The 27,813-nt window shown below is 42.4% G+C and overlaps 1 protein-coding gene across 1 annotated transcript; it reads left to right on the forward strand.

The window, feature by feature from the left end:
- The first annotated feature begins 382 nt into the window (after nt 1-382).
- On the forward strand, nt 383-25,929 carry LOC143279958 (angiotensin-converting enzyme-like). Its single transcript, XM_076584335.1, has 12 exons — nt 383-520; nt 2,464-2,669; nt 9,236-9,379; nt 10,159-10,350; nt 11,988-12,085; nt 14,218-14,390; nt 15,417-15,541; nt 16,005-16,103; nt 19,140-19,284; nt 22,879-22,977; nt 23,714-23,836; nt 24,384-25,929. The coding sequence occupies exons 3-12, from the start codon at nt 9,322-9,324 to the stop codon at nt 24,628-24,630; spliced, it is 1,359 nt and encodes a 452-aa protein (XP_076440450.1). The 5' UTR covers nt 383-520; nt 2,464-2,669; nt 9,236-9,321; the 3' UTR covers nt 24,631-25,929.
- Nucleotides 25,930-27,813: the final 1,884 nt, after the last annotated feature.

The raw sequence follows: 27,813 nt of genomic DNA on the forward strand, positions 1-27,813 counted from the left end.
CAGTTTGTATACGTGAATGTATGCGTGTGTGTGTGTGTGCGCGTGCGAGCGTGCGTCACACACGCGCGCACGCGTCCGTCTTCTATTTAACGAAGCTAAACATGTGTCAACCCCCATTCTGACGACCAAGTAAACACGGTTGAGGGTTCTCTTTCTGGGACGTCACACATGGCTGCAAGCTGTGAAGTCTTTTCAGTCACATAGAGAGGAAGGAAAAGAGACATGCCATTCATCCCCGTCTGTTCCTTTACAATGTGCTTCCATCAACACTCCATGCGCAAACATTAATCTGAACGCGCTGAAGTAAAAAAAAAATCGGGGTAGCTCGAATGAATACTTTCGCGAGCATGATCACCCCGCAGTTTTCCGCACACAGACAGGCGGCGTGTGCAGTGACGACGTAATGTCTTCTGTGAGCCGTGTCTTTTAAAGAATATTACGATCTGAAAGTCTTCTCGTTTGGAAAGACCCCGAAAGTCACAAGACCAACAGACACTCTGAATACTCACAGCTAAGTCAGGTATGCTAGTAAGTCGGAATCCATACGCACACCGATTACTATGTTATTACGATACAATGTGAGCATTTGCGGAGATCTGTGTCCATGTTTTGGCTATTGTTTTGATATTGTATAACTACAGTAATAATAGTAGCAGTAGTAGTTGCACCAACAAAAGAAGTAGCAGCAGAAGTGGTAGTCGTCACGACAGAAGCTCGGGATGCGGATTGTGAATATACATATCCTTATGCTGTCTGCCTCTGTGGTTTTACATCTGCAAAGGCAAACTCTTTTCTTGGTCTATGAGGACAAAGTGAAGCTGTTTTTGGTACTTCTTCTTTCCGTTACACGACCAGCATCGACTTGCCGATGACTGTCGTAGTTCATGCACGCTGGACATTTTCGTGTCTCCATAACCCACCGAACACTGACATGGGTTACAGGATCTTTCACGTGCGTATTGATCTTCTGCGTGCGTATACACACAGAGGGGGTTCAGGCACTAGCAGGTCTACACATATGTTGACCTGGGAGATCGGAAAAATCTCCACCCTTTACCCACCAGGCGCCGTCACCGAGAATGGAACCCAGGACCTTCAGATTGAAAGTCCAACGCTTAAACCACTCGGCTGTTGCGCCCGTCACAGAGTTGTCTGAGGACGAAGACAGCATCGGTGCAGCCTTGTCCTTTCCTGAGGCCAAACTGAGCTTCACTCAGAGGTAGATCCACCATTGCCTTGGTGCGCTGCTCCAGGGTCTTGGCGAAGATCTTGCCAGTGTGACTGAGGAGGGAGATGCCTCTGTACACACTGCGCTCTTTTCTGCTCCACATGTTCTTCCGTATAGGCACCATCACCGCTCTCTGCCAGTCGTCGGGGGACACACCTGGAAAAAGCCTTCAGGTCAATAAGAACAAGGTGTGGGAGGTGCTGGAAGTGTATGGCGTGAAGGGTCAACTCCTCGTCAACATCAGGGCGATCTACATCAACAGCGAAAGTGGGCATTCCAACTGGTTCCAAAATAAACCCGGTATGAGACAGGGCTGAGTACTGTCACCATTACTGTTCATCGTATACATGACTAGAATCACCACAGACGCCAACTGAACCCAGACCCAGAGACCCTAAACAAACTGCTGTTCACCGACGACCTAAATGAATCCAAAGAACGGCTGCAAAAACATACAGACAGCCTGAACAGCAGCTGCGAACACTATGCGATCAACATAGGTAAGACAGAGTCAAACCAGTAGGGCACACTCCTAAAAAGCCGAATATCATCAACCACCGACAACAGTTGAAACAAACCACAGAGTTAAAATACCTATGGAGCATCTTTACTGAGGATGGGAAGCTGGACACAAAACAGAGACAAGAGTAAAGAAGGCAGACTCTGTCAGCAATCAAGTAGCACACTCCTGAAGCACCCAAGCATACCAATGGAAACCAAAGCCAAACTGATCAACGCTGTCTTCGTTCCCACCCTGACCCATCAGTGCCACGCCTGACCCTCAACAAAGCCCTGGAGCGAAAACTCACAACGTGTGGAAAGAGATATCTCCGGCGAGCAGTTGGTAAAACCAGCAAGGACCTGGTGCCGAAACTATGACGTCAGAAAGATGGTTGGTGCCACACCATCTACCAGTACACAGCGCACCAAACGATTAAAGTGGTTTGGTCATGTCACAAGAACGCCAGTCCTGCGATCCTACACCAAGTACCCTGGCTGCAGAGCCAGAGGAAAGTCAGGCCGGCGGTGGATTGACGGAGTTTGAGATACACTGTGCACCCACAGCATGACTCTGATCCAGGCCTCCAGTCTTGCCGCACATCGCCAACTTTGTCTTCCTGCGACACTTGTGTTGCAGCATGGTGGGAGAAAAAGAAATAAAAGTATTGAAAAAAAAATGAAAATCTAAGTTGATTGAACATTAACAACAACAGGTTTCTGTTACTGTGTTGCAGCCATGACGTCACATGGACTGGTCATGATGGTGATGGTGATGGTGGTGGTGACGGGGGTCGGGGCACAAGGCACCAACACCAATCAGACGCAGGCTCAAGAGTTTCTGGACATGTACAACCAACGAGCCCAGGAAGTCATGTATCGAAGCGCGGAGTTGTACTGGGCCTACGAAACCAACATCACGGACGAAACACAAAAAGCTTTGGTGAGTTCTTTGTTGGAACATATAAATCATGTCCGTTAGAGGAAGGCAAAATGGCCTTTCAAGCTAACCCTTCCTCTCCTTACTGTCTGATATATATATATATATATATATATATATATCTTTATGATCACCCATGTAAACAAGCACCGCGCGATTTGTGTGTTTGTGTTTGAGTGTTACAAGTTCGTCTAATAAGAATATGTTGAACAATATATGAAAGTTCTAACCTCTCGATTGATATCTTATACAGTTCTTAACCAACTTCTTATAAAAAAAAAAATAACATCACAAGAACATGCACACAAAAACATTAGGCATGCAAGCAGCTTTTTGCCTTTATTCTTTAAATAGCAACGTAGCTGAATGCTCAACAGGAGTTGGGACGTGTGTGTGTGCGACGCACGCCTGCAAAATATGCTTCAAACTGTTGCACTGGTCTGAGCTCCGCTCACCTCGCTCGCAGCGTCGAGCAATTTCAGTCAGCAGCAGCAAAAAAAAAAGCAGGTCAAACGGTTTCTGTGAATATTTTACCTACTTTCTTTCTTTCTTTCTTTTTTTGCGAAAGGGCACATAAGCCTGCTTGATCTTGTTACTATTTCAGAGCCATCCACCTTTATCGCACATGTACGTAGGTGCGGCAGAGTTCCTGGAATAGTCAGTAGTAAAGATATTGTGTAGCTCCTCGACGGTAGGTTCGTATTTTGTTTTTCTTTCACAGCACCATCCGAAAAGCGATACGTCTCTGTGGTTTATTAGGTCTCAAACACGGCCTACCTTTTCTTCTCTCACTGAGATAGTCTAACATCACAGTGTGGTAAACTCCTTCTCACTGATAGCATTCACATGATCAGAAAGGTTTAGCCCATTCTAATAATACAGGGGTGTTAGGTTTGGGAGAAAGATGATGGAATACCCAAGACACACTGGTGCAGTCCACGAACTGTCATGCTATTCTCTCCAGTGTAAGTCAGTAGTGCAGCAACCTCCTCGTGACAACGAACAACTCCCCAAACAACAACAAATACAACCTCGAAAGAAGAACAAATCACAAATAACAACCCCCACCATCAAACCCCCACCATCAAACATCCACGACCCCTCAACACAAACCTTACAGCCAAAACGACCCTCTACGAAACAAGCTGACTTTAAACCCCATGACTGCGGGGGGAAACGGTAGAGAGGTGTTTCAAGTCCGCGTAAATCAGTGTCCAGAACAATCAGCCAAAAACGGAGAAAATGGTCTGCAGATATTCTACTATGGATCAAATGCAGGAATTTTTAGCCTTCTAGATAATATTTCCTTCATTTGATTATGCCATCAGTGACGTCACTGTGGACGTAAGTGTACGTCATAAGGCAGTCAAAATGAAGGGCACTAACTTGGCCTGCTGATGAAGTCGGTGGGTAAAGGTGAGACGCACACAAGGCACACACACAGACACCTGAATTATTTAAATAAATAAATAAATTAAATAAAAAATATTTTAAAAAACCCGTCCTCCACCCTACACAATACTTTGTTGAGTGATCTGCTTATGGAACAAGTTTGCAATGCTGTGCTTTTGTTCTTTCTCTCTCTTGTCTCTTTGTAATGGCATCATTTTTCACGCAAACAACTTTCAAACCCATCTCTGTCTTTCACTGATGTGGAATAAAGTCACAACCTTAAACGAAAAAATCTGTTCACAATGCATTGTGTTTATGTGTCACCACCCAAACACTGAAGAGCGCATGCCTACCGCTGACAGCTAATGACTGTCTCTAACACTATCCCTCTCCGCCACAGTCATCAATCAGAAACAGTGTGACTGTCTTTTCAAATTACCTACAATGATAGTCTAAACATTCGCTCAACTTGTCTGACGGGTCCACTATAATTATGTTCTCATCTGTCCAAATGTAGGCTACTTACGGTCTTTGTACGAAACGGTTATTCTTTATTTTAGGACAGAATAAAATGATGAGTTCAAAGTGCCCTTTGTAATCATTTTGTATCGAGTCTAAGATGAATACTGTTTTACAACAGCCGTTATGTCCACGTATAGTGAGAGTGTGGATCCTCAGGTAGAAACTGTACCGAGCTACACGTCCATGGTGCATCAAAACACTTTATCTTTTAATCTGTTGTCTTCAATGTTGAGCGGTGCATCCATTATTACATATATTTATTTATTTTTGTGTCTTTATCCTTTTCTTGGTCTTTTTCTGTCTGAATAGTTATTCCTTCTGACTCATTCTCAGCCCTTTTTTCCGCGGCTTTCATGAAAGTAGTCATCATCAGTCACTCTCATGTCGATCCCAAGTACATAACTATGTCAGGTACTCAGTTAGCCTGACGTTGTGTCGGTGTAAGCATTTGCATGTAGCACCAATAGCCCTTTCACTTCCGGAAATAATTGTGATTTTTGCAAAATAATCGCAAACTCTAGAAAAAATGACAAGAATTAGAATCAAAAGTGTGTAAAAGTATATGTTTTCTTGAAGGAAATGAATGGAAAATATAATTATTATAAATTCAATGTTGACAGGATGACATAACTCACAATCAGGGGAAGATATCTCGGGTTAAAAAAGAAAAAAACACAATATTTTGGAGGGAAAAAAAAGAAGAATATTCAAGTTTGTAAAACACGGGTGGAAAGAGTACTAAAATATTAGCAAATGTATGTTGGTTCCTGCACTATCATGTTGTTTTAAACATGATCACTATACATAACCACTCACATACACCCACACACACACACCCCACCCGAACACTATCACACAATATTACAACACAAAAACTCACTGTAAACAATAATTCGGCTTGAAGCCTTCATCTGGAGGGTTTCATAGCAGATGAAATTCCCAAAATGAAGGCTTGAAACAAAAATATTGGGGTTTTTTCTATACCCGCTTCTGACCGACCCCGCCCTCTTCCTGTTGATGTAGTTGTAGCATGTTATCAACATCAGGATAAGTAGATTCACTTCAGTTGATCAACAACGTTACTTTCGTTTTCTGTCAGGTTTTCGTACTTGCTATTGTATGTTGCATTGTATACTTGCACTGTGTTCTTCTACCGCAACAAACGAACAAGTCAACAGTAAAATCACAACAAAGAGCCAATGGGGATCCTGATTAAACTCTGAACTCTTTTTATTATTTATCTGTTTCTTTGTTTATCTGTTTATTTATCTTTATTTCATTTCATCTTTATCTATCATTATTATTATCCTTTTTTAAAATATTCACTTACTTCTTTATTTGTTGGGGTTTTTTTTCTCAAGGCCTAACTAAGCGCGTTGGGTTACGCTGCTGGTCAGGCATCTGCTTATCAGATGTGGTGTAGCGTATGTGGATTTGTCCGAACGCAGTGACGCCTCCTTGAGCTACTGATACTGATACTGAAGGCCCTAGGCTGACTGTCATATGACACGTTTCCCATGGAAACAGATGGAACTACAGATTCTCTAAAAGAATGAGGTGAAAACGTTTTCAGCTATGTTATGCATGGGGGTAATGGCATTACCACAAATGCTTGCCATTTTAGAATACATATTTTATTTACAGCATCCAGTAGTAGTCTGTGTGTTAGACTGGTAAGCCTTCTGTTACTGTAATGTCTTTTTTTCCCGAAGAAAACATTTTAGAAAAACTTAAGAAAACGTCTATGTTGTAAATACATTTGTTGAGAAATGGAGATTAAAATTACGCAAGCTGCATTCCATGGACTGCCACTTCTCCCGCTGAATACACTAGCGGCCACAAATGAACCACGAACAAGTTGTAAAATGCGTTTGAAAAATGGATGCTTCAGACAGAATTGACAGTTATAAACATGGTACTGATGGTGCTGATAACACCGGCTGGATACACCGCCGTTTGCCGGAAGGTCAGCATCATTTCACCGTGCCACCAAAGAAAAGTGTGTAAGTTCCCAAGTAGACTCGATTCGTCGTTCTTCTTTTTTGTGAAGCGTGTATTCTGTCACAGCCGTCCCCCCCCCCCCCCCCCCCCCCCCAAAAAAAAAACAACAAAAAAAAAAAACAAACAAACAAACAAGGAGGATGACTGCCTACGTGGTCAGGGTCAAACCGGTCATACAAGCCCACTCGTGCTAACGAGTGAACGTGTTGTTAAGAACGAAACCACTTTTTTTTCTTTTGCCATGTAATGGAATTATATGCACGGCACTGTTCACGTTAGCTGCTGAAATCCTGTATATCTCAAGTGGATTACAAATCAAAAATCGAAATCTGAGTGTGTGGCAATGTACGTGCGTCTACACACACACACACACACACACACACACACACACAACCATACATACGCTACACGACACCACACACACACAACCATACATACGCTACACGACACCACACACACACACACACACGACACAACACACGACACGGTTGTTTTTGTTTTGTTTTGTTTTTGTTTTTTGTTTTTTTGCTGCCCCAACATGTGCACCGTTTCAGTGGCATTACTCCCACGCCGCTCATTTAGATTCCCCCATACACGGCCACACCCGGGTTCGTCCATCGCAGTTCCAGCGTCGGCAGTCCACAGGGAACCATCGATGTTAGGTCGCCAGGAGGCCACACACCCGAGGAGACCCTGCACTGCTGCTGAGTCACTTCGGTGATGTTCAGTGGTGCCTGTTCTGTTTTAACGTACTTAGGACACCACCTACTAAGCCCCCTACTAAGACAATAATGGCTTAGTCGCGGAGCTAGACTGAGTGAGCGTCCCTCCCAGAGTGGAGACCGCCACCACGCCCCTCAAACAACAGCCCCCCATGAATCTGCCGACACTGACGACATTGACAGGACTCACCCTAAGCACGGAAGTGGAGGGGTATCGAAAACTGAGGTCACCATGAGAGCAGGGCATGAAAGGCCACAGACTTTGAGACTATTATTGTTTTTATATTGATGACGATGAAGGAGGAGGAGGGTGACGATGATGATGACGATGTTGCTATGAAGGTCCATTTTTGGTTTGGGACTGCGTGACAAGGCTGTACTCTACGCTTCCTGTCATAATGATATCCCAGCGTTAACCAGGCCCGAGAGATACAGACACTTGCAGTGTTGGTCAGGTAATTAGAGCAACACACCCAAAGACGCATCCTTGAAGTGGATGACACTCGACTGTGTGGTCCCAGTCTCCCCATTTAAGCCCACAACACACTCAACTCTGGGTAGGAGCCAGCCACGGGCCGAAAAACCCACCTCCGCTGGGATTCGAACCCGCGTCCTCCCAGCCGTCAGTCCGCGACGCTAACCACTTCACCACGGCGGCTGGTAACACACACACAAGGTTGTTTCCTCTTTCAAGGATTTGTATCAAAGCGTGCGGACTAATCCATATACGATACACTACACCTGTTGTCAGAAGAAAATGTAGCAGATGCCTGACCTTTGCATGAACCCTACTTGCTGATCAGACCTTGAGATATTTCACGCCCGCACTTACATAACACGGGAATGTCGAACTTACGCAAGTGATGTAAAATGAGCAGAACTCGGCCGTCAGCCTTATGCTTTTTATGTCCCTCTCTGTTATACCCAGACCATCATACTCTGTGCAAAGACCCGCATAAGAGATCATTGCAATATACATGTATGTATGTATAATTTTTATGTATGTATGTATGCATGTGACTGGGTGTGTGTGTATCTGACTAGGTAAACAAACCAGCCAAAAATCTAATTAAGGCTTTCCAAGCACGGACATTGGATAGTGATTTTTTAAAGTAAATATTTGCGTTTCACTTCACACCCCATGTTTTATTTTCGCAACAGGCATGCTATCCAGTTCAAAACGCAATACCCAGATTTTCCCTCTCCATTTTCCCTTTTTATTTGTTCTATTTTTTCTTACCTTATGGATGGGTATAGCCGTATGCTGATGGTTTGGCGGTAATGTCCTATTTTAGTATCCTACATTCTGTGACTAATTCAACAAAACTAAAATGTTCGTGCGTTTTGCAATGCAGGCATATTATGAGAATCATGCTGCGTGCAGTCGACCCTTCTAATCATGAATTAGGAATAATACAATGTTAATTTTCCCCATGTCATGAACATGAATTGACAGTCGTTTCAAGCCGTCATGTTGGGTTGGTTTTTGTGTGTTTGTGTGTGTGTGTGTTTGTTTGTTGTTTTTTTAAATTGCATGGTTTCCAAAAGTGGAAAGAACTGCTGTCTGATTGGCCAAACTGAACAAACGTGTCATTGCAGACTGTTTTTCGAACCAGGTTAGATGCTCCGCGAACTTATGAATAGAATTTATGAGTTTGTGAGTAAGATGATGCACTTAGTTAAACGACTAGATCGGTATAAAACTGAGTAAAATAATCCCCCAAATATTGGAAAACCACATAAAATGGGTTACAACACCTACCAATGGTAATACTGCTTCTAATAATTATGCCCGAAAATTGTCGTTGAAACAGATTCCCTGAATTTAGGATTCTAAAATTGGTCATTACCAGGTTTGGCACTGCTCCAAAATGAACTGAATCAATGTAACAGCGGATACGCCTATGATACTGGCCATTTGGTTGCCGACAGATATCAATGGCATCTTCACGGATTCGCGAGACGAGAAGCTGCTACGCCGCCTGTGGGTGGGATGGCGAAATGAGACCGGAAAGAAGATGAGGGAACTCTACACCCAGTTTGTCTCCCTTAGCAACGAGGCCATGCGGACGTTAGGTACCTGTTTATTAGTGCACAGCTTAACATTTCGTAACTGTTATAAAGTGGTCGGCGAGGCTCTAAGCACCATAATTTCATTTCATTTCAACTGTTATAAATCACTGCACAGTGCGTTTATGTATCCACACTTTGTCCATCTTACTGCTTGCATAATGTGTGTTTGTTTTTTGTTTTGTTTTTATTGTTGCTGTTACTTTATGTTTAGTAATTCAGACTTCAATATCACTTTCCTTTCTCTGTTGGAAATCGACCAAGGATTTGGTCTAAGGTTTTTATCCTTTTTTTTTTTTTTTACCTCAATACGGAATGAGTAGTGTTCACTACAAGGCGTGAAAGTTCACTTCGTCAGTCACACAGGAGAATGGAGGGGAAGAAATGTGGATACATCCCAGTCTCAAAACAGTTCCTGCTTCAGAGCACCTGAACTGTGGCAGGCTTCAGAAGAAACTGCAAAAGCTTTTTTATCAGTTCTATACGGCGGATCTTAGTCAAAATTCAAATGAAATCATTCTTTAAAAAGACACCATATTACTTTTGATGAGGCTGATTCATTTCCACGGTCTAAAAGTGAATATGAATCCAATAACAAAGTCCATTAGATAATAGTAATAATAATAATAAGAAGAAAAATGCACTTCACTGCTCAAATACTGCTGGATTTTCTTTGTTAGGTAGGGTTACTTCAAAGGACACGAATTCATAATCAACAGCGTGGCAGAATGAAAAGATTGAGTGTGCGTGCGTACATGTGTGTGTGTGTGTGTGTGTGTTCACAGGCTATGCAGACACAGGGGAATACTGGAAGTCTATGTATGAGTCCGACACGTTCGAGCAGGACATTGGTGCCTTGTTTGAAGAACTGAAGCCTTTCTACAAACAGCTACACGCCTATGTCCGACGTCGTCTGAAGAAACAGTATGGAGAAGACGTGTTCCCTTCCTCTGGTCACATCCCTGCTCATCTCTTGGGTCAGTGTGTGTGTGTGTGTGTGTGTGTGTTGTATTGTATTACTCTTCCCTCACAACATATTTCTTTTGGTGAAAATCAGGTTGCTCTCCTTGAGGAGAGCGCATCGCTTCTGTACAGTGCCACCCCTTTTTATGCTTACATGTGTGTATACTGTGCGGGGGTGTGCGCCTCTGTGTGCGTGTGTGTGTGCGTGTGTGTGTGTGTGTGTGTGTGTGTGTGTGTGTGTGCTGAAGCCTCTCTGCACACGCAGTTGGGCGAACATCTTAGCAATGAATAGAGCCATTCTCCTGGGACAAATCCGAATCACGGTTTACTTTTGGGGGTTTTCCCATGTGTGCGTATGCCTGTATGGATGCTAACGCTGCCTGAATGCGTGTGTGGAGGGAGGGTTTAGGGGGATTGTGCGTGTGTTTGTGGGTGCGTTTCCATTCTATTTCTTGAATTGTGACAGGGGAAAAGTGTGACACAAGCGGACACAAGGGCCACATGCACGTCGTTAATTTCACCTGGAGGAGGTTTAGGTGCTGGATTTGACTGGCCGACAGACGGGCGCAATAGCTGAGTGGTTAAAGCGTTGGACTTTCAATCTGAGGGTCCCGGGTTCGAATCTCGGTAACGGCGCCTGATGGGTAGAGGGTGGAGATTTTTCCGATCTCCCAGGTCAACATAATTATGTGCAGACCTGCTTGTGCCTGAACTCCCTTCGTGTGTACACGCAAGCAGAAGATCAAATTCGCACGTTAAAGATCCTGTAATCCATGTCAACGTTCGGTGGGTTATGGAAACAAGAACATACTGAAAACGGAGTATGCTGCCTACATGGCGGGGTAAAAACGATCACACAGGGCTGGGCGTGTGCCTGAGATAAATTTTTTAAAAGAATAATATTAACGGCGAATTCATACTCCCTGCTTCTGGGGCTCGGCACTGGAAGGCGGGGCCCAGTCCTCTCATTCCGCCGATTTTGACTTTCCCCAGCCAAAATTAAGCAGTCTTTCATACTTTTGTGGAGTGAGGTGTTGTGGGGAAAATCGGGGAAAAGTGTCTTTTCCCAAGGTAACAGTATTGGTGAATGCTGGTTCCTTCTTTCATATATTCCTTTTTCATTCCATCATTCCTCTATTCCTTCATTCTTTCCACTCCTCTCTCTCTCTCTCTCTCTCTCTCTCTCTCTCTCTCTCCTTCTGTGTGTGTGTGTGTGTGTGTGTGTGTGTGTGTGTCTGTCTGTCTGTCTGTCTGTCTGTCTGTGTGCCTCACACACCATCTGGCCCCAACTAACCACTGTGACTCGGTATGTGAGTGTAAAAGCGACACGTGTGCCCAAAAGTAGAAAACACTGCAAGAACAACTGCTGCCTTTTTTGGATATTATAGGCATTATCATTACTATTGTTATTATCATTATCATCATGAACATCATCGTCATCACTGTTGTCATTATCAGTAGTAGTAGTAGTAGAGTAGTAGTAGTAGTAGTAGTAAAAGTAGTAGTAGTGCTGTCGTCGTCATCATCATCATCATCGTTGTCGTCGTCATCGTTGTTGTTTAAGTTGTCGTTGTTGCTATCATTGTTAGTATTGTAATTCTACATCATCATCAACTTCATCATTTTCATCGTGATAATGATGACTGCGCAGGCAACATGTGGGCCCAGGAGTGGAACGCCCTGTACAAACTGATGATGCCTTATCCTAACAAAACTGCACTGGACGTCACTGCTCAGATGGTTCGACAGGTCTGAATCTCCTGCACCAATATATGTCATAAGAAGAAGAAGAAAAAGAAGAAGAAGAATGTAGTAGTAGTAGTAGTAGTAGTAGTAGTAGTCCCAGTACCAGTAGTAGTAGTAGTAATAGTAGTAGTAGTAGTAGTGATAACAATAACTTTTATATCTCGCGATTTCAGATGCTGCTCCAAGTGCCCAACATTATCCAGTTAAAAGCAAACATGACAAAAAATATATATATAAAACTCCAGCACATTCACACATACAAATCAGTACTCGCATACAGAATGCACTGCATTTCCAAGCTCATCAAACAATAAAACTGTCAAGTACGGAATCCTTCGAGTAAAAATGAAACACATTTCACAAAGAAAACAACACATGTATGCACACGCGCGTGCATACTCACACATGCGTGCCAGAACACAGTACCCTCCACACTATGATTAAATACAAAATACAGATGGAGAGAAACACGCACAGAAACACACACACACACACACAGGGGTGGGGGGGTACTAAACAGCAACACTGAAATACTTGCTGACAAGCAGTCTTGGGTTTATCCGTTGTGTCCAGAACCGAAATGTTTCAGGAAAAGGTAAGCTTTCAGATTTTACTTACATGAATTGAGATCAGGGGCGTTTCTGAGAATCGATGGTAGACAATTCCAAATTGGCAGACAATTCCACAATTGGGGAATTTGAGCTCTAAAAGACCTATTTCCCACGCATTTCAAATTAGTCCTTGGGAAATTGATAAACAATTTTTGAGAACATGATAACAGTATTCTGTGTGGTTCGTTGGTTTCCAGTATAGAGAAGAGATACGAGGGAAGAGACTCGTCAAAATGTCTGAAGGCGAGTGTTGCTCCTACAGTGAGTGCATGACTCTACAGGAAACCTTACTTACTTACTTACTTACTTATTCCTCTTGATTCCGTGGGGAACATAGGGCCGCAACAACACTCCTCCAACGCACCCGGCTCTGGCTGGTCCTCTTCAGTTCGGCCCACGTCGTTCCGGCCGCCCTTGTCTCTGCCTCAATGCTTCTCCGCCAGGTCTGCTTCGGACGGCCAACTTTCCTTTTCCCCTGTGGGTTCCAATCAAGAGCCTGTCTTGTGATGTTTGTTGCAGGCTTGCGTAGTGTATGGCCTATCCATCCCCATTTCCGTTTCTTGATTTCCGTCTCCAGTGGGGCCTGTTTTGTCATGTTCCAAAGTTCTTCATTGGAGACAACCTCTGGCCATCTGATGTTCAGGATGTTTCTTAGACATCTGTTGGTGAATGTCTGAAGCTTGTGGGTGCTGGTCTTTGTCACTCTCCACGTCTCTGAGCCATAGAGTAGAACCGACTTCACGTTGGTGTTAAAAATCCGGATCTTGTTGCGGATTGAGAGGGCTGTCGATCTCCAGATTGGTCGAAGGGTGTTGAAGGCGTGTCTTGCTTTGTTGATACGGCTCTTGATGTCTTCGTCCGTCCCCCCGTCTTTGCTGACAACACTGCCTAAGTAGACAAACTTGTCAACCTCCTTGATGTTCTCTTGGTGTAGTTGCACTGGATCTTGCTTCTTGTTGTTGACCCTCATGACCTCTGTTTTTCCAATGTTGATTTGGAGTCCAGTCTTCGTTGGTTTCCAGTATAGAGAAGAGATACGAGGGAAGAGACTCGTCAAAATGTCTGAAGGCGAGTGTTGCTCCTACAGTGAGTGCATGACTCTACAGGAAACCAGTGTGACTGAATCAGAAGTTGTGTAACAAATGCAAATTTCTTTTTGGTGATAAGAAGTCGTACAGCATTGTTCCTATTTTTTGGCAATTCGTTGATAGAGGAAATTGGTAACCCCCCACCCCACCCCACCCTCTCTCTTTCTCTCTCTCTCTCTTTCTCTCTCTCTCTCTCTCTCTCTCTCTCTTTCTCTCTCGGTGGATGTGTTTGTCAAAATTAAATGTTCATTGTTAAGGTTTGTTGTTTCTGATCTTGTTTCAGCTTTTCTATATGTTCTGATTCAGATTCTGTGCAAAACCACTTCAGATAGCAGCTTGCAGTCAACATGCATGTAATGTAGAAATATTTTCTTTCCCAGACAATCAACTTTTTTTCTTTAATAAAAATAACACGAACGTTTCTACTTATCCTCAGAACTATACAGCACGGAAGATCTTTGAAGTAGCTGAGGAGTTCTTCGTTTCCCTGGGTCTGGAGCCGATGCCTGAGGCATTCTGGAAGAAGTCCATGCTGGAGAAACCCAAGGACGGTCGGGATGTCGTCTGTCACGCTTCCGCTTGGGACTTCTCCAATGGAGTGGACTTCCGGTATGTAACGATTCAGTCAGGAAGGGGAAAACAAAGACAAAGGGGGAAAACAAAGATAAAGGGGGAAAACCAGTTCATTGCAGCCATCAGTTTGAAAAGAAACAAAAATCAAAATTGCAAAATGGTCAAGATTTTCATGTTTTCTAATAGCCTACGCAGTTATGAAAATGTGAGACAATCAGCAAGTAACAGTAGAATATCTAGTTTGAACACATGAAGTAAAAGAAAAAAAACGTCAACCTGATATGGTACGATGGACCAATCGCAGTTACGATGATGAAACGATATATAATTATGGTATGTCTTATACTGAAAGCTTTTACTTTATGAGGATGATGACTGTAATGATGATGATGATGATGATGATGATATAAATTAATGTATTCTTTAAATAGGGCGATTGGCGCTTTACAAAAAGACTGGCGAACACACACACACACACACACACACACACACACACACATATATATATATATATATATACACACGCGCGCGCGCACACACACACACACACACACACACACACACACACACACACACAGACTCAGAGAGAGAGAAAATCACATTATGTGTGGAATGAACGCTTGTAGTGCACAACACTGATAATATAGCCCGCCTATGATTGTCGTTGATAAACTGATGACAACAGCGACAATGACAACGACGATGACGAAGATGGTGACGATAGTGAAGAGAAATACTGATGGTAAAGATGATAATCCTGACGAAGGGAAACAGGACACGCGAATACATTACCCCAGCAGGGTGAATACGAATTATGACGCCAGTGATTCGTTCCGAAGATGACTAATTTTGTATGATGACGTCATGCATGGAACTACTGCCACAAATGAGTAAATATTGTGTAAAAATAATAATAATAATAATAATAATAATAAAATGGAAAAAAAGTCGCTGTTTTGTTGCCACAGAGTGAATATATAACATCAAGATGAATATGTCAAATGATGACGGTGTCAGAAATAGAAGGGAAAGAATTTTGTCACTGTGTTGATGCCCCTTTAGGATCAAGCAGTGCACGGAGATTACCATGGCGGACTTCAGCACGGCTCACCACGAGATGGGCCACATCGAGTACTTCCTGATGGTGAAGGACCTCCCTGTCGTCTTTAGGGACAGTGCCAACCCAGGTGACCCAAATCAGTCGGACTCCTTCTCTCACGTTTGTTAAAAGCGTTTTAATTATCGCGTATCTTACCTGTTGTCTTTTTCAGACATTTTTTTTTTACAGTGCATAGGTGTTTAATACAGAATTATGTACATGATGCACTAATCAAAAATATTGAGAAATCTCTCTCTCTCTCTCTCTCTCTCTCTCCCTCTCCCTCACCCTCACTCTCTGGGAGGCCTTGTATATTTCGACTTATTTTGTTAAGTCATCAACGAATGAACAGATCTTCAAAGATTTTACTCTCTGTCTGGAAAAAGCACTCAAGAGGCGAAGCGTAAATGTCATATAATGAAGACCAGCGTGAATACGCCACTCTACTGTATATCACCCCTCTGGTGAACTTTAGCCTGCATGAATAAACCATATCTGTGTGTGTGTGTGTGTGTGATGGCCTTTTTCTCATCTATACACACATGTTGCAGGATTCCACGAGGCTATAGGAGACACGATCTCATTGTCAGTGGAGACCCCCAAATATCTGCATCAGATTGGTCTGCTGCCTACTCTGGTGGAGGACAAGGGTACGTGAGATCGGGCAAATAGCATACAGGTTTTTTTTTAATTGATAATATAGAATAAAAATAAAAAAGGTCCATAACTTTATCCCTACTATGGATCTCCTTCCCTGGGAAGGGAGACAAAACATTCTTCGATAACCACCGTGGAATCTCTCTCCTCTGCATCGCCGGCAAGATCTTCACCCGCATCACACTGAACAGACTGGTTGACCATGTCTCCAACAGTCATCCCTGAAGCACAATGCGGTTTCCGCTCAGGCAGGGGAACATGTGACATGGTGTTTGCCGTACGCCAGATGCAAGAGAAGTGCCATGAGCAGAACAAGGAGCTCCACATGGTCTTTGTAGACCTGACTAAGGCCTTCGACACGGTGAACCGCCGTAGACTGAGGAAGATCCTCCTAAAGTTCAGCTGATTGCATCATTGCATGATGGCATGCAGGCGAGAGTACAGGAAAATACTGACATGTCGGATCCGTTCCCTGTGGTAAATGGAGTGAAGTAGGGCTGCATCCTGGCACCCACACTGTTCTCCATTCTCTTCTCAACCTCCTGCAGGCGCTTTGGACTCACCATCAGCCTCAACAAGACCGAGTCTATGTACCAACCAGCTAGCTCACAGAACGCCAATGCCTCCCCCCCACCTGCAATCAAGATCGATGACACACAGATCAAGTCAGTCAACAAGTTTTGCAACCTGGGCATCACCCTATGCAGCAACAGAGCCCTTGATGCAGAAGTGAAGCTGCGCATCGCCAAGGCCAGCTCCACCTTTGGCAGACTCAGCAACAGGCTGTGGAACAACAAAGGCATCAGGCTCGGCACCAAAATCAAAACCCACAGAGCTGTTGTGCTGACCACCTTGGTGTACTGCTGTGAAACATGGACGACGTATCGCCGTCACATTCAACAACTTGAGCAGTTCCACCAGAGATGCCTACAAAAGATCCTCGGCATAAAGTCGCAAGACAGGGTCTCCAACCTCCAGGTCCTAGAGAGGAGTGGCCTGCCCAGCATCGAAAGCCTACTGATCCAGTGCAAGCTATGCTGGACAGGACACGTTGTCCGCATGACAGACAGCAGGATCCCGAAGATGCTATTGTATGGCCAGCTGAAGGAAGGCCACCGCAAACTTGGAAGACCCTGCAAGCACTTCAAGGACACCTTGAAGACAAACCCCAAAGCCTGTGACATAGACATCACTTCCTGGGAAACTGATGCCCTCTCGCTGGAGGATGCTGTGCTCTAGTGGCATGAAGACGTTTGAAAACAAGAGAACGCTGGCCATTAAGGAGAAGCGTAAGCAAAAGAAGCAGGGCTCAACTTCTGGAGACATTTTCCCTTGCAACACCTGTGGGAAGTGCTGCGCATCCAGAATCGGCCTCTTCTCCAATATGAGGACACACACCGACAGATAAACCTGCCTGCCTACTCATCCGTCGGTCCGACGGGAGACTCCATCACTATGGATCTTCTTCAGTCGCAGCAGCTGAGTGTTCTTCTGATTGACCCAATCAATATGGCAGCGTCTATCAGCACTACTGTTGCTTCCCAGAAATTTGGACATTGGAAATGGAAAAACAGGTAGTCATGCCTGGATTATTTCTCTGAGAGTCGTTTTTCATTAACAGCAGGGTATTGTTATTATTATGAGCATTTACACCTAATCTTGAAAATAAGCCCTAGGCGACACACCAGTCTGTCCAAAACAATCAGGCTAGGCACCATCGAGGGCGGGAGAAGAAGAGGAAGACAGCGGAAGAACTGACATCAGAACATCAAAGAATGGACTGGACTCCATACACGTGAGTTGCTGCCGGCGGCTGCTGACAGGGACAGATGGAGAAGGGAGGTTGCGTCTGCGGTCCTCAGTTTCCCCCAACGACTACTCTGCAGTTATGGCCTGAGTGAGTGAGAGTAAGTGAGTTTACAAATAGAACACATGTAAATATCAAAAAGGAAAAAAACTGAACACAATATACCAAACATCATTGAAAACTATTAATCCACCCCCCTAATCCCCCTCCACCTCGATCCCACACACACACACACACCCCGACCACACAATACACACAAGCACACGCGCACGCACACACAAGTCATAGCACACAATCGTAAATAGTACACAATCAAAAATACAACCAACAAATTCTGAAACTATCAAAACTCACTCACAGTCATTTTAGTTCATACTGGAAACGGATGAGCTGTTGAGAATTAATCAGGAGGGGAAAAGGTGAGTCTTCAGAATGGATTTGAAAGACTGCAGTGAAGATGAGTGACGGAGAGGCTGAGGATGTTGATTCCAAAGAAAGGGGGCTTGGAATGAAAAACTGCGTTTGCCATACATTTTGGTTCGTGCAGAGGGGATCCAAAGCATACAGGTGTCAGAAGAAGAGTGGAGTTAGCGTGAGGGTGTGTAAGGATGAATGAGATCAGAAAGGTACTGTGGACCAGAAGCCTCAATGGACTTGAAACAAAGAGAGACGACTTTGTAAATAATTCTTTCTTGTGCTGCGAGCCAGTGTAAAGTATGAAGGAGAGGAGAGACGTGATCAAATTTACAGGAACAAAAGGCAAGACGAGCAGCATAGTTCTGGACTTTCTGAAGCCTAGCAATGAGGTAGATGGGTGAACCAACAAGTAGGGAATTACAATAATCATGGCGGGACAGCACAAAGACACAGAGGAGAGTTTTGGTTGCATCTTCTTTTTTTTTCTTTTTTTTTTACTGTGCGCATAGCCGCAGTAAGAAAAAACTGAACCGTAAACATACTAAATCTGTTCAGAGACGTAAATACAGAAAAACACAATGTAATGCACCAGCTTAAAACCAAACACGGACAAAACACAATGTGTACATATTCTCCCTTGCTGTCTCCCTGCCTTTGTTTATGTGTGCATGGGCACATGATGTGATGTGGTGTGATATAAAGGGAGGTGAAGTGAGACAATGATGCGTGCGTATGTGCGCTCGGGCGCGCGTGTGTGCATGTGCGTGTACTGATCAGTATCCACTGACTGCTTATCTCGCTCCAGAGGCTGACCTGAATTTTCTCATGGTCACGGCACTGAAGCAGATTGCCTTCCTGCCCTTTGGCTACCTCATTGACCAGTGGCGTTGGTCCGTGTTCCGTGGAGACACCACCCCGGACAGCTACAACAAGGACTGGTGGGACCTCAGGTAGGGATGGGCAGCAACAGTACAGCCCACATCGACATTGTACATTTACTGAGTTGAGGTTTGAGTTTTGTGGAATTGCATTCCATAACCATTGCATAAACAGTAATTTAAAGAACTGTATTAACATGCTCTTTTTTTCTTTTCTTTTTCTTTTCTTTTTTGCTACTTAAATTTTCCTGCCTCCAAACGCTAATTCCTCCTTCAAACACAGCCATATTGATGGTCTTCCTGTCATAGTCCGAGTGCTGACAGTTCCCATGGAATTACCCACGTCAGGTTGCCATGAGGCCTTCTACTGGAGAAGAGCCGGCTACCTGAAGGACCTCACAGTTGTATTGAGCAATGTGTTGCTTTAAACTGACTTGACAATTCATCTAACCACCCCACTGACGACAATAACCGCTTGGTCATGGAGCCAAAATAAATTGTGTTATCCCCTCCCCAAAACAATTACCTTGTGATAAGGACATGAAGGCAATGGGTTTTCTTTTATTTTCCACTTTGAGAGCAGCACACGAAAACCTTGGGAGTATTTTACCACCTTGTAAGCAGAACATGCAGCTCAAAGAAACATTTTGGCCTCTAGATCTTTATCTTCCTGAATCAGCTATACGTATAGTCAACTATATCAACTTAAGACATCTTTGTATACCTTTGTCCGTGAGCTTGTGTTTGTCGTGCCATTTGCGATGGAGGGAAGTTCACTCAGTTGTCTCCCTGTGGCGTTTTATTTTCAGACCTGAAGGAGGGAGCGATCTTTATTTGCATGTCGTCAGTGACATGAAGTGGTGACGCTGCATTAAGAAATGGCACCAAATAAAAGTTTCGTTTTTGCGCACAGCTTACTATGTTTGACTGCTCCTCGATAACAAATCACTTATCATAGACAGATAATAGTAATAATGATGATGATGATAATTCAAAATAACAAAAAATGATGTTTCATTTTTCCACAAAAGTACATTTACGTTTGGTAATGAAAACAATTGTTTTAGGTCAAATTCTAGCCTGCATGCTGCATGGTGCTGTCCAGGCCAGAGAAATACAGGGATGATTACACTGTGTTCAACCACTGTTATGCTTTTCAAAAAGCAAAGAAAACAAGAGAGGCAAGGCCTTCAAGACTCACTTGTGATACACTGAAAAAAAAATCCAAGCTTTTTATGTATTGTGTATGATTTCAAAATGTAATGTTTAAGATGAGAAAGATCAGTTTATAGCGAATTAAGCCCCCTAGCATTAATTACAGAGTAATTTCCCTTTTTTTACTATCTGCACCAAAACGTTTGCAAAATAAATAAAACTTCCATGCTTAGCAAAAGAAGTTCCTGTTTGAACAAAAAATGATAATAATGACTGCTCTTGTTGTTGGGTCAGAATATCAGATCAAAGTGCCAAGTTTAGAGAATACAAAAAATATAAATATAATAGTAAATGCAGTTTGCATATAATTAGGCTTCTTTTTTTCTCTTTTTTTTTCTTCTTTTTTTTTGTGCCCATCCCAGAGGTGCAATATTGTTTTAAACAAGATGACTGGAAAGAACTGAATTTTTCCTATTTTTATGCCTAATTTGGTGTCAACTGACAAAGTATTTGCAGAGAAAATGTCAATGTTAAAGTTTACCATGGACACACACACACACACACACACACACAGAGAGACAACCGAACACCGGGTTAAAACATACTCACTTTGTTTACACAAGTGAGTCAAAAATGAAGAAGAAGAAAAAGCTTAATTCAGCGGTGTGTGTGTGTGTGAGCACGCGCGTGCGCACTCGTGATTTTTCTTTTCTCGGAATTTCTCACTATGCTAGAGTGTGAGTGCTACATTAACGAGACATTTTCAATCACCGTGAACTTCTGAACAGTGGAAATTTCCAGGCGTAATCTTCAAGACTCACTTGTGATACGGGGGGGGGGGGGGGGGGGGGGGGGTAATCTAATCGTTAAAATGTGTTCTGTATTTGTTATTATAAAGCTTCGGGTTAAAAAAAAAATTTTTTAAAAAAAGGAAAAGGAAAAAAGATAAAAATAAAATTTTTTAAAAAGCCCTGAAGGCAGATTCGAACCCCGCGTGTTCTGGCGAGAAGAAACTGTCTTACTCAATACACTATCATGGCTCCTTACCTGACGTTCAAAATTTAAGGGTGATAAATCGATTGCGGTATTCGCAGTGAGAACACTGTTTAAATCATATTATTCTGGTGTATCTTGGGCATTCAGAAAATCTTTAAGGGCAATTAAGAATTCTCTTTAAGTCCGCGGTAAAGGAGACGTGGCTATCGCGGCAATCACACTGCAACATTTAGCCGTTTTCTCTGCATCTAGATAGATGTACAAGTTTAGTTACACCCGCCAGGAATGTACGACACGGTGGATTCAATTTCTCTTTTATGTTCATTCTACTTTTATAGTTTTAAAGTTGATGTATTTTGTTAAACTAATAACATGTAGAGCCAAGTACAACTACTTCTAAACGTCGTATGAAGTGAAAAGGACTTCATTTTGAAAAAAAAGTCAAGACTGGAAATTTGTACGTTTCATCAAGGATAATAACTCTCATGGTTTATTATTTTAAACTGTGAATTCTGACTGATATTGTTGATATTTTTATGGCAGTTTGGGTCATAATCCAGTAAGTGATGAGGCGTTCACAAATCTTTCTCTGAATAAATATTTAACGGTCTCCTTCTCCAACTTTCCATCACATGTTATCATGTATTGTTGATTGAATATAGGATTGAACGGGCAGGTCAACAACTTGAAACAAAATGGCGTCCTTCGCGTTCGCAAGGAACATGAGCATGTGCTTTGAATATGTATAAATATGTGTGCGCAATTGATTTTTGCCCATGACTTTCAGAGCTCGGCCAATAGATCTATAAAATCCACTTGTAGTATTGATTTTTGTATTTAGAGTAAAACACACAAGCTTTTTACATACTGAGTATAATTTCAAAATGTAATGTTTAAGATGAGAAAGATCAGTTTAAAGCAAATTAACCCCCCTAGCATTAATTACAGATTAATTTCCCTTTTTTACTATCTGCACCAAAGACATGCACCAGAAATATAACTTCCATGCTTAGCAAAAGAAGTTCCTGTTTGAACAAAAAATGATAAAAATGACTGCTCTTGATGCTGTGTCAGAATATCAGATCAAAGTGCCAAGTTTAGAGAATAAAAAAACATAAATATAACAGTAAATTCAGTTGGCATATTATTTGGCTTCTTTTTTGTGCCCATCCCAGAGGTGCAATATTGTTTTAAACAAGATGACTGTAAACAATTGAATTTTTTGTATCTTTATGCCAAATTTGGTGTCAACTGACAAAGTCTTTACTGAGAAAATGTCAATGTTAAAGTTTACCACAAACACACACACACACACACACACACAGAGACAACCGAACAGTGGGTTAAAACATAGACTCGCTTTGTTTACAGCTTAACTCAGCTGTGTGTGTGAGCGCGTGCGTGCACACTCATGAATTTTTTCTTTTCTCGGAATTTTTTTACTATGCTAGAGTGTGAGTGCTACATTAAGACATTTTCAATCACTGTGAACTTTTGAACTGTGGAAATTTCCAGGCGTAATCTGCAAGGCGTGTCCCCACCTGTAACACGGACTGAGGATGATTTTGACCCAGGTGCAAAGTACCACATTCTGGCCAACACGCCATACATCAGGTGGGTGAAAACCCAATCCAGTTATGTTCAGACATGAACAAATGAACATGTACTTGTAGTTATGAATTCCTGGCAAATATGTTACAGATTCCAACATGCTTGTTACAAACTTTAAGTATTGACCGGGCAGCCAGCCTCCACATTGAAAGAAAACACACACACACACACACACACACACACGTGCACATCTGAACGAACACTCTGTGAGGAAGATGATACGTTTTAAATTCTGTTCAGTGTGAACGTATCAACTGCAAGCATATTATGGGAAAGAGAAATACAAAGGCCTTTCCACTTTAACGTAAAATCACAGCTGTCATCCATGCACACGCGTTTTGTTCACAGTTGATTACAGATGAATATTTTCCTTTTGTCACCTGTCATGTTTTATTTTGATGTTATCATGGTTATTTTTTATTAACTTTTTTGTCTGTAATCAATAGTATTGTCTGTAATCAATAGTATGTGTGACAGGACATGAAACAAAGTCAGTTCCTTGTTTTATTAACTATTGGTTATCCCTTGAGTGAAGTCATCTTTAGGTTAACGTTGTCAACATTATAACATTATAGTATAAAAATTATGACAACGGCGAGCTGAGATTGCGACAGCATATTCTGGAAGATGCTAAAAGGATGACCACGGCGGTTTGGAGAGAATGTCTGTCAGCCGTGTAATTCTAAACAGAACCATAATTATGTGCCTTACAAATCCTCCACGTCTGCATGTTTGGCAGGTACTTTGTCAGCTCCGTGTTAATGTTCGAGTTCCACAAGGCGCTGTGTGAGGCGGCAGGCCACCAGGGACCACTGCACACCTGTGACATCTACAACTCCACGGAGGCTGGGGACAAACTGCGGTGAGTCTCTCACGACAGTGTGGTGATGTTGGGTGTTGGGCCTTGATGTCACGTGCAGGGCCATGGTTTTTTTATGTCGCGTGCAGGGCCATGGTTTTTTTTATGTCACGTGCAGGGCCATGATGTCTGTCAATGTCACTTGTAGGTCCACGATGTCAGTCAATGTCACGTGCAGGGCCATGATTTTTTTATGTCACGTGTAGGGCCATGATTTTTTATGTCACATGCCATGATTTTTTTATGTCACGTGTAGGGCCATGATTTTTTTTATGTCACGTGTAGGGCCACGATGTCAGTCAATGTCACGTGCTGGGCCACGATGTCTGTCAATGTCACGTGCAGGGCCACGATGTCAGTCAATGTCATGTGCAGGGCCACGATGTCAGTCAATGTCACGTGCAGGGCCACGATGTCAGTCAATGTCACGTGCTGGGCCACGATGTCAGTCAATGTCACGTGCAGGGCCATGATGTCAGTCAGTGTCAAGGGCCATGATGTCAGTCAATGTCACGTGCAGGGCCATGATGTCAGTCAATGTCACGTGCAGGGCCATGATGTCCAAAGGTTCCTCCCAGGTGTGGACAGAACCATTCCGGGTGGTGACGGGACGGACCAAGATGAGCGCACAGCCACTGGTCCAGTACTTCCAGCCCCTCATGACCTACCTGGAGGTCAATAGAGAGGACGTGGGGTGGGAGGACGGATCTAACTCAGGCCCGGTCGGCTCTGCTGCGCAGACGTCCTTCACCTCTCTTCTTGTCATTGTAATGACCGTGATCGCTGCTATGTTCTAAAAATAATAGACAACCTTGACTCACTTCAAAGTGGTGATTCTACTGACAAACTTCACTGACATTATAGTGACAAGCTTTATAGCAATCAAATTTGTTAACCTTTACCCTGGTGTACATACTCGGATTTTGTACTCTGCTGTTGATTCTTTCATGCACTGATTCTGAAGTTACTGATGCAGTTTAAACATATTGAGGTAAAAGGACCCAACAGCTCTTTCAACTGCAAGTATTTTGCATCTTTCCTAAGTAATTTGTTAACTTTCATAAAAGCTTCTTGTCAGATCACAACGCCATATAAGTATCTCTTTTAGCACTTCGTGTTTATTGATAAACATCCATCAGTCTCAGGAAACTAAAATAATATGAAACTGCGCTCTAGGTAGCGATTGATACAGCATTGGGTGTGGCTGGACAGGCCAGTACGAGAGTGACAGGGTTTCCCACACTGCGCACAGGTCAGGTCTGAAGCTGGTCTGTCTGTCTGGCTCTAAACCTTTCTCCTTGGTCTCCAAAAAGCCTTTGGACGCTGGGCAAGTGTCTCTTCGAACTTGGATAGGTTTTCTTTACTATGTTTCAGTATCCTAATTCGCTTTTTTTTCAAACTTCACTGGCTGTTTTATTTATGAATAGATACAGTGTATTTCACGACGCTGATTCTCAAAATATATATAACGAGTTGTGCGCACATGAGATTTGTCCTATTAAGAGTGTGCATTAGTCAACATCTGTACACTGAATTAATATCAACGTACCTACAGATGGGTTTAACTGTCAATCTTTGATGACTGCTTCATACTGAGCGATTCTTTTTGATTTCAGTGGGGCTGGGAGGGGGTGGCTATATTCACCTACAAATTGCTATCGTCTTCATTATTACTACTTGTAAAGAACAACCTTAACAACCATCTGAACTCAGTTCAACAGGCAATGCATGGTTGGCTTTTTTTGTTTTTGTTTTTTTGTTTCAGTTTCTTTAACTATGCATGAATCTGGCAATTTAAGAAAGATTTCTTTCCTCAGAATGTTACAGTTGCTTGCCAAGGAATTATTTGTACAAATTAAGTGGCAAAAATGTGATGTCAAATAAATGCCAGAATCATGTAAACCATCATCAGCATATTTATCAGCAAATGAAAGGTTTTGCTTTCTTCAAACAAAAATATACACCATTCATAGAAAAGTATAGTTTGATTTGGTTAAATCATGTTGTAAAGGACAAAGACGCATTGTAAACAAAATACACCGAGTAAGACTTGATGCATAAAAATTAATAAACAGAACTTCTCAAAAGTGAATTCAGTGCATTCGTGATGAAAATATATCTGTAATGCATATTTTCTGTTACTGTCCATAGCTATATAGATTAGTAATCAATAACTATGTAGTTCAGACCATGATAGATTTTTTTTTCGTGTAAATCGAGAGAGTACAGTTGTATGTCAAATTAAAAGTTTATTGTTTTCAATCTGTCTGGAACCCCTTTAATGTAACAGTGTGTGTGTGTGTGTTTGTATGCACATGCCTGCATGCTACATTGTGCTTATGTGTGTGCACATGCATGCTTGCATATTAAGAGTATGTGTGTGTGTGTGAAAGAAAAATATTCACACACAACTACATACATTTACTTCAATAAAAGTCAAATCTGCTGGAAGAGTCAGAGTGTCTTACCAGAATCAGGATCCAGTGTGTACTGAAAATCCCCTGCATCCCTATGGGAGGGTTTGTGCCAATATGGACAATGATTTCTCACTCATGTTTTGGGCTGACTTTGTCTTTACATAGATATATTTAGAATTTCATGACTTCAATGCTGGCAATTTGCACTTTGATTTAGTTCCAAAGTCACAATGTCCATGGAACTTTTTTTTAAAAACAATTGTATACTTAATTTTCCTCACAAACAATACCGCTAGTTGATAATACTTGACATTCAGACTGCATGTCACGCCCGAGTAACTTCACCCGTACAGCCCTTCACAGGAAACCAGCCAACAGGTGCAAGAGAACACCTCAAGCAGAACAAAGGAGAACTCAAAACCCTGAAGCACACCTGGAGTAATATTCAGCAACTGGCCCAAAACAGACAAGAGTGGCGGTTCTTGGCTGTTGCCCAACAAGCCAGAGGGCAAATGTGTAAGTACATAAGTAAGCAGACTCCACATCAAAAATTCATAAAACATATCCAGAGACTTTGGTCAAAAGTTAATCAGAAATGTATCAATGAAGGATTCATGCCCATCCACTCATGAATACGTTCCACAACTTTATAATGATCTTTGCAAGTTTTTCTTTTCCACAAGATCAACACAGAGATATCACATGTCCATCACATCAACTTCACACCAGTATTCCAAACACATTCATTTCGTAGTAGGTATCTTTTCAATTCTGCCATTTCTGAAGCTGAGGATCAGTTTTGATTCCAAGCAAATCATTACCATCACACACACACACACACACACATGTAGTTCTTTCACATGTTCGTTTTTTTTTACTGTATGGCTGATAACTAAGAAGGCCAAATGCATCATTTTTTCAAATTTTCAGCCTATAGTGGACTTGAATAAATACACAAACTGAAAAAAGTTGCCTGAAGGACAGGATGATGACCAAAAAAAAAGCAAAAAAAAAAAGCATAATCCCTATAAGGAAAATCAAATATACATATAGCTGCAACTGTGGATGAAAAAACAGAATAAACTATGACTGCTTTGTAAGGATGATGGCCATTCCAAACCACACAATGATTAACTATGTCCATAGATCTGAACTAGCCAGTGTTCAAAAAGCAAAATCACAAGACATGTTCCACAACCTACTCAAATTCATTTGTAATAACCTGCACTATGTTTCATGGATTTCATATATGTGTATAAAGGATATCAGTTTAATTCTGAGTGAACAAGTTTGTTGGGTGTTTTGAGTGCAACAGCAAGAAATCTTTAGCAAGCTGAAAATTGTAACTTCAAGCAAGAGAGAGAAAGAGTGAGTGTATGACTGTGTGTGTGTGTGTGTTTATGTGTGTCTGTATGTGTGTGTGTGTCTATGTGTGTGTGTGTCTGTATGTGTGTGTGTGTGTGTGTGTGTGTGTGTGTGTGTGTGTGGATGTATTTGCACTTTTTTGTTTGTGTACTCCATTTTCATCTTTTTTTTTCCTCGCAGAGTGGATTGAAATGAATG

Source organism: Babylonia areolata, chromosome 3 (assembly GCF_041734735.1).
Source record: "Babylonia areolata isolate BAREFJ2019XMU chromosome 3, ASM4173473v1, whole genome shotgun sequence".
NCBI lineage: Eukaryota > Metazoa > Mollusca > Gastropoda > Neogastropoda > Buccinidae > Babylonia > Babylonia areolata.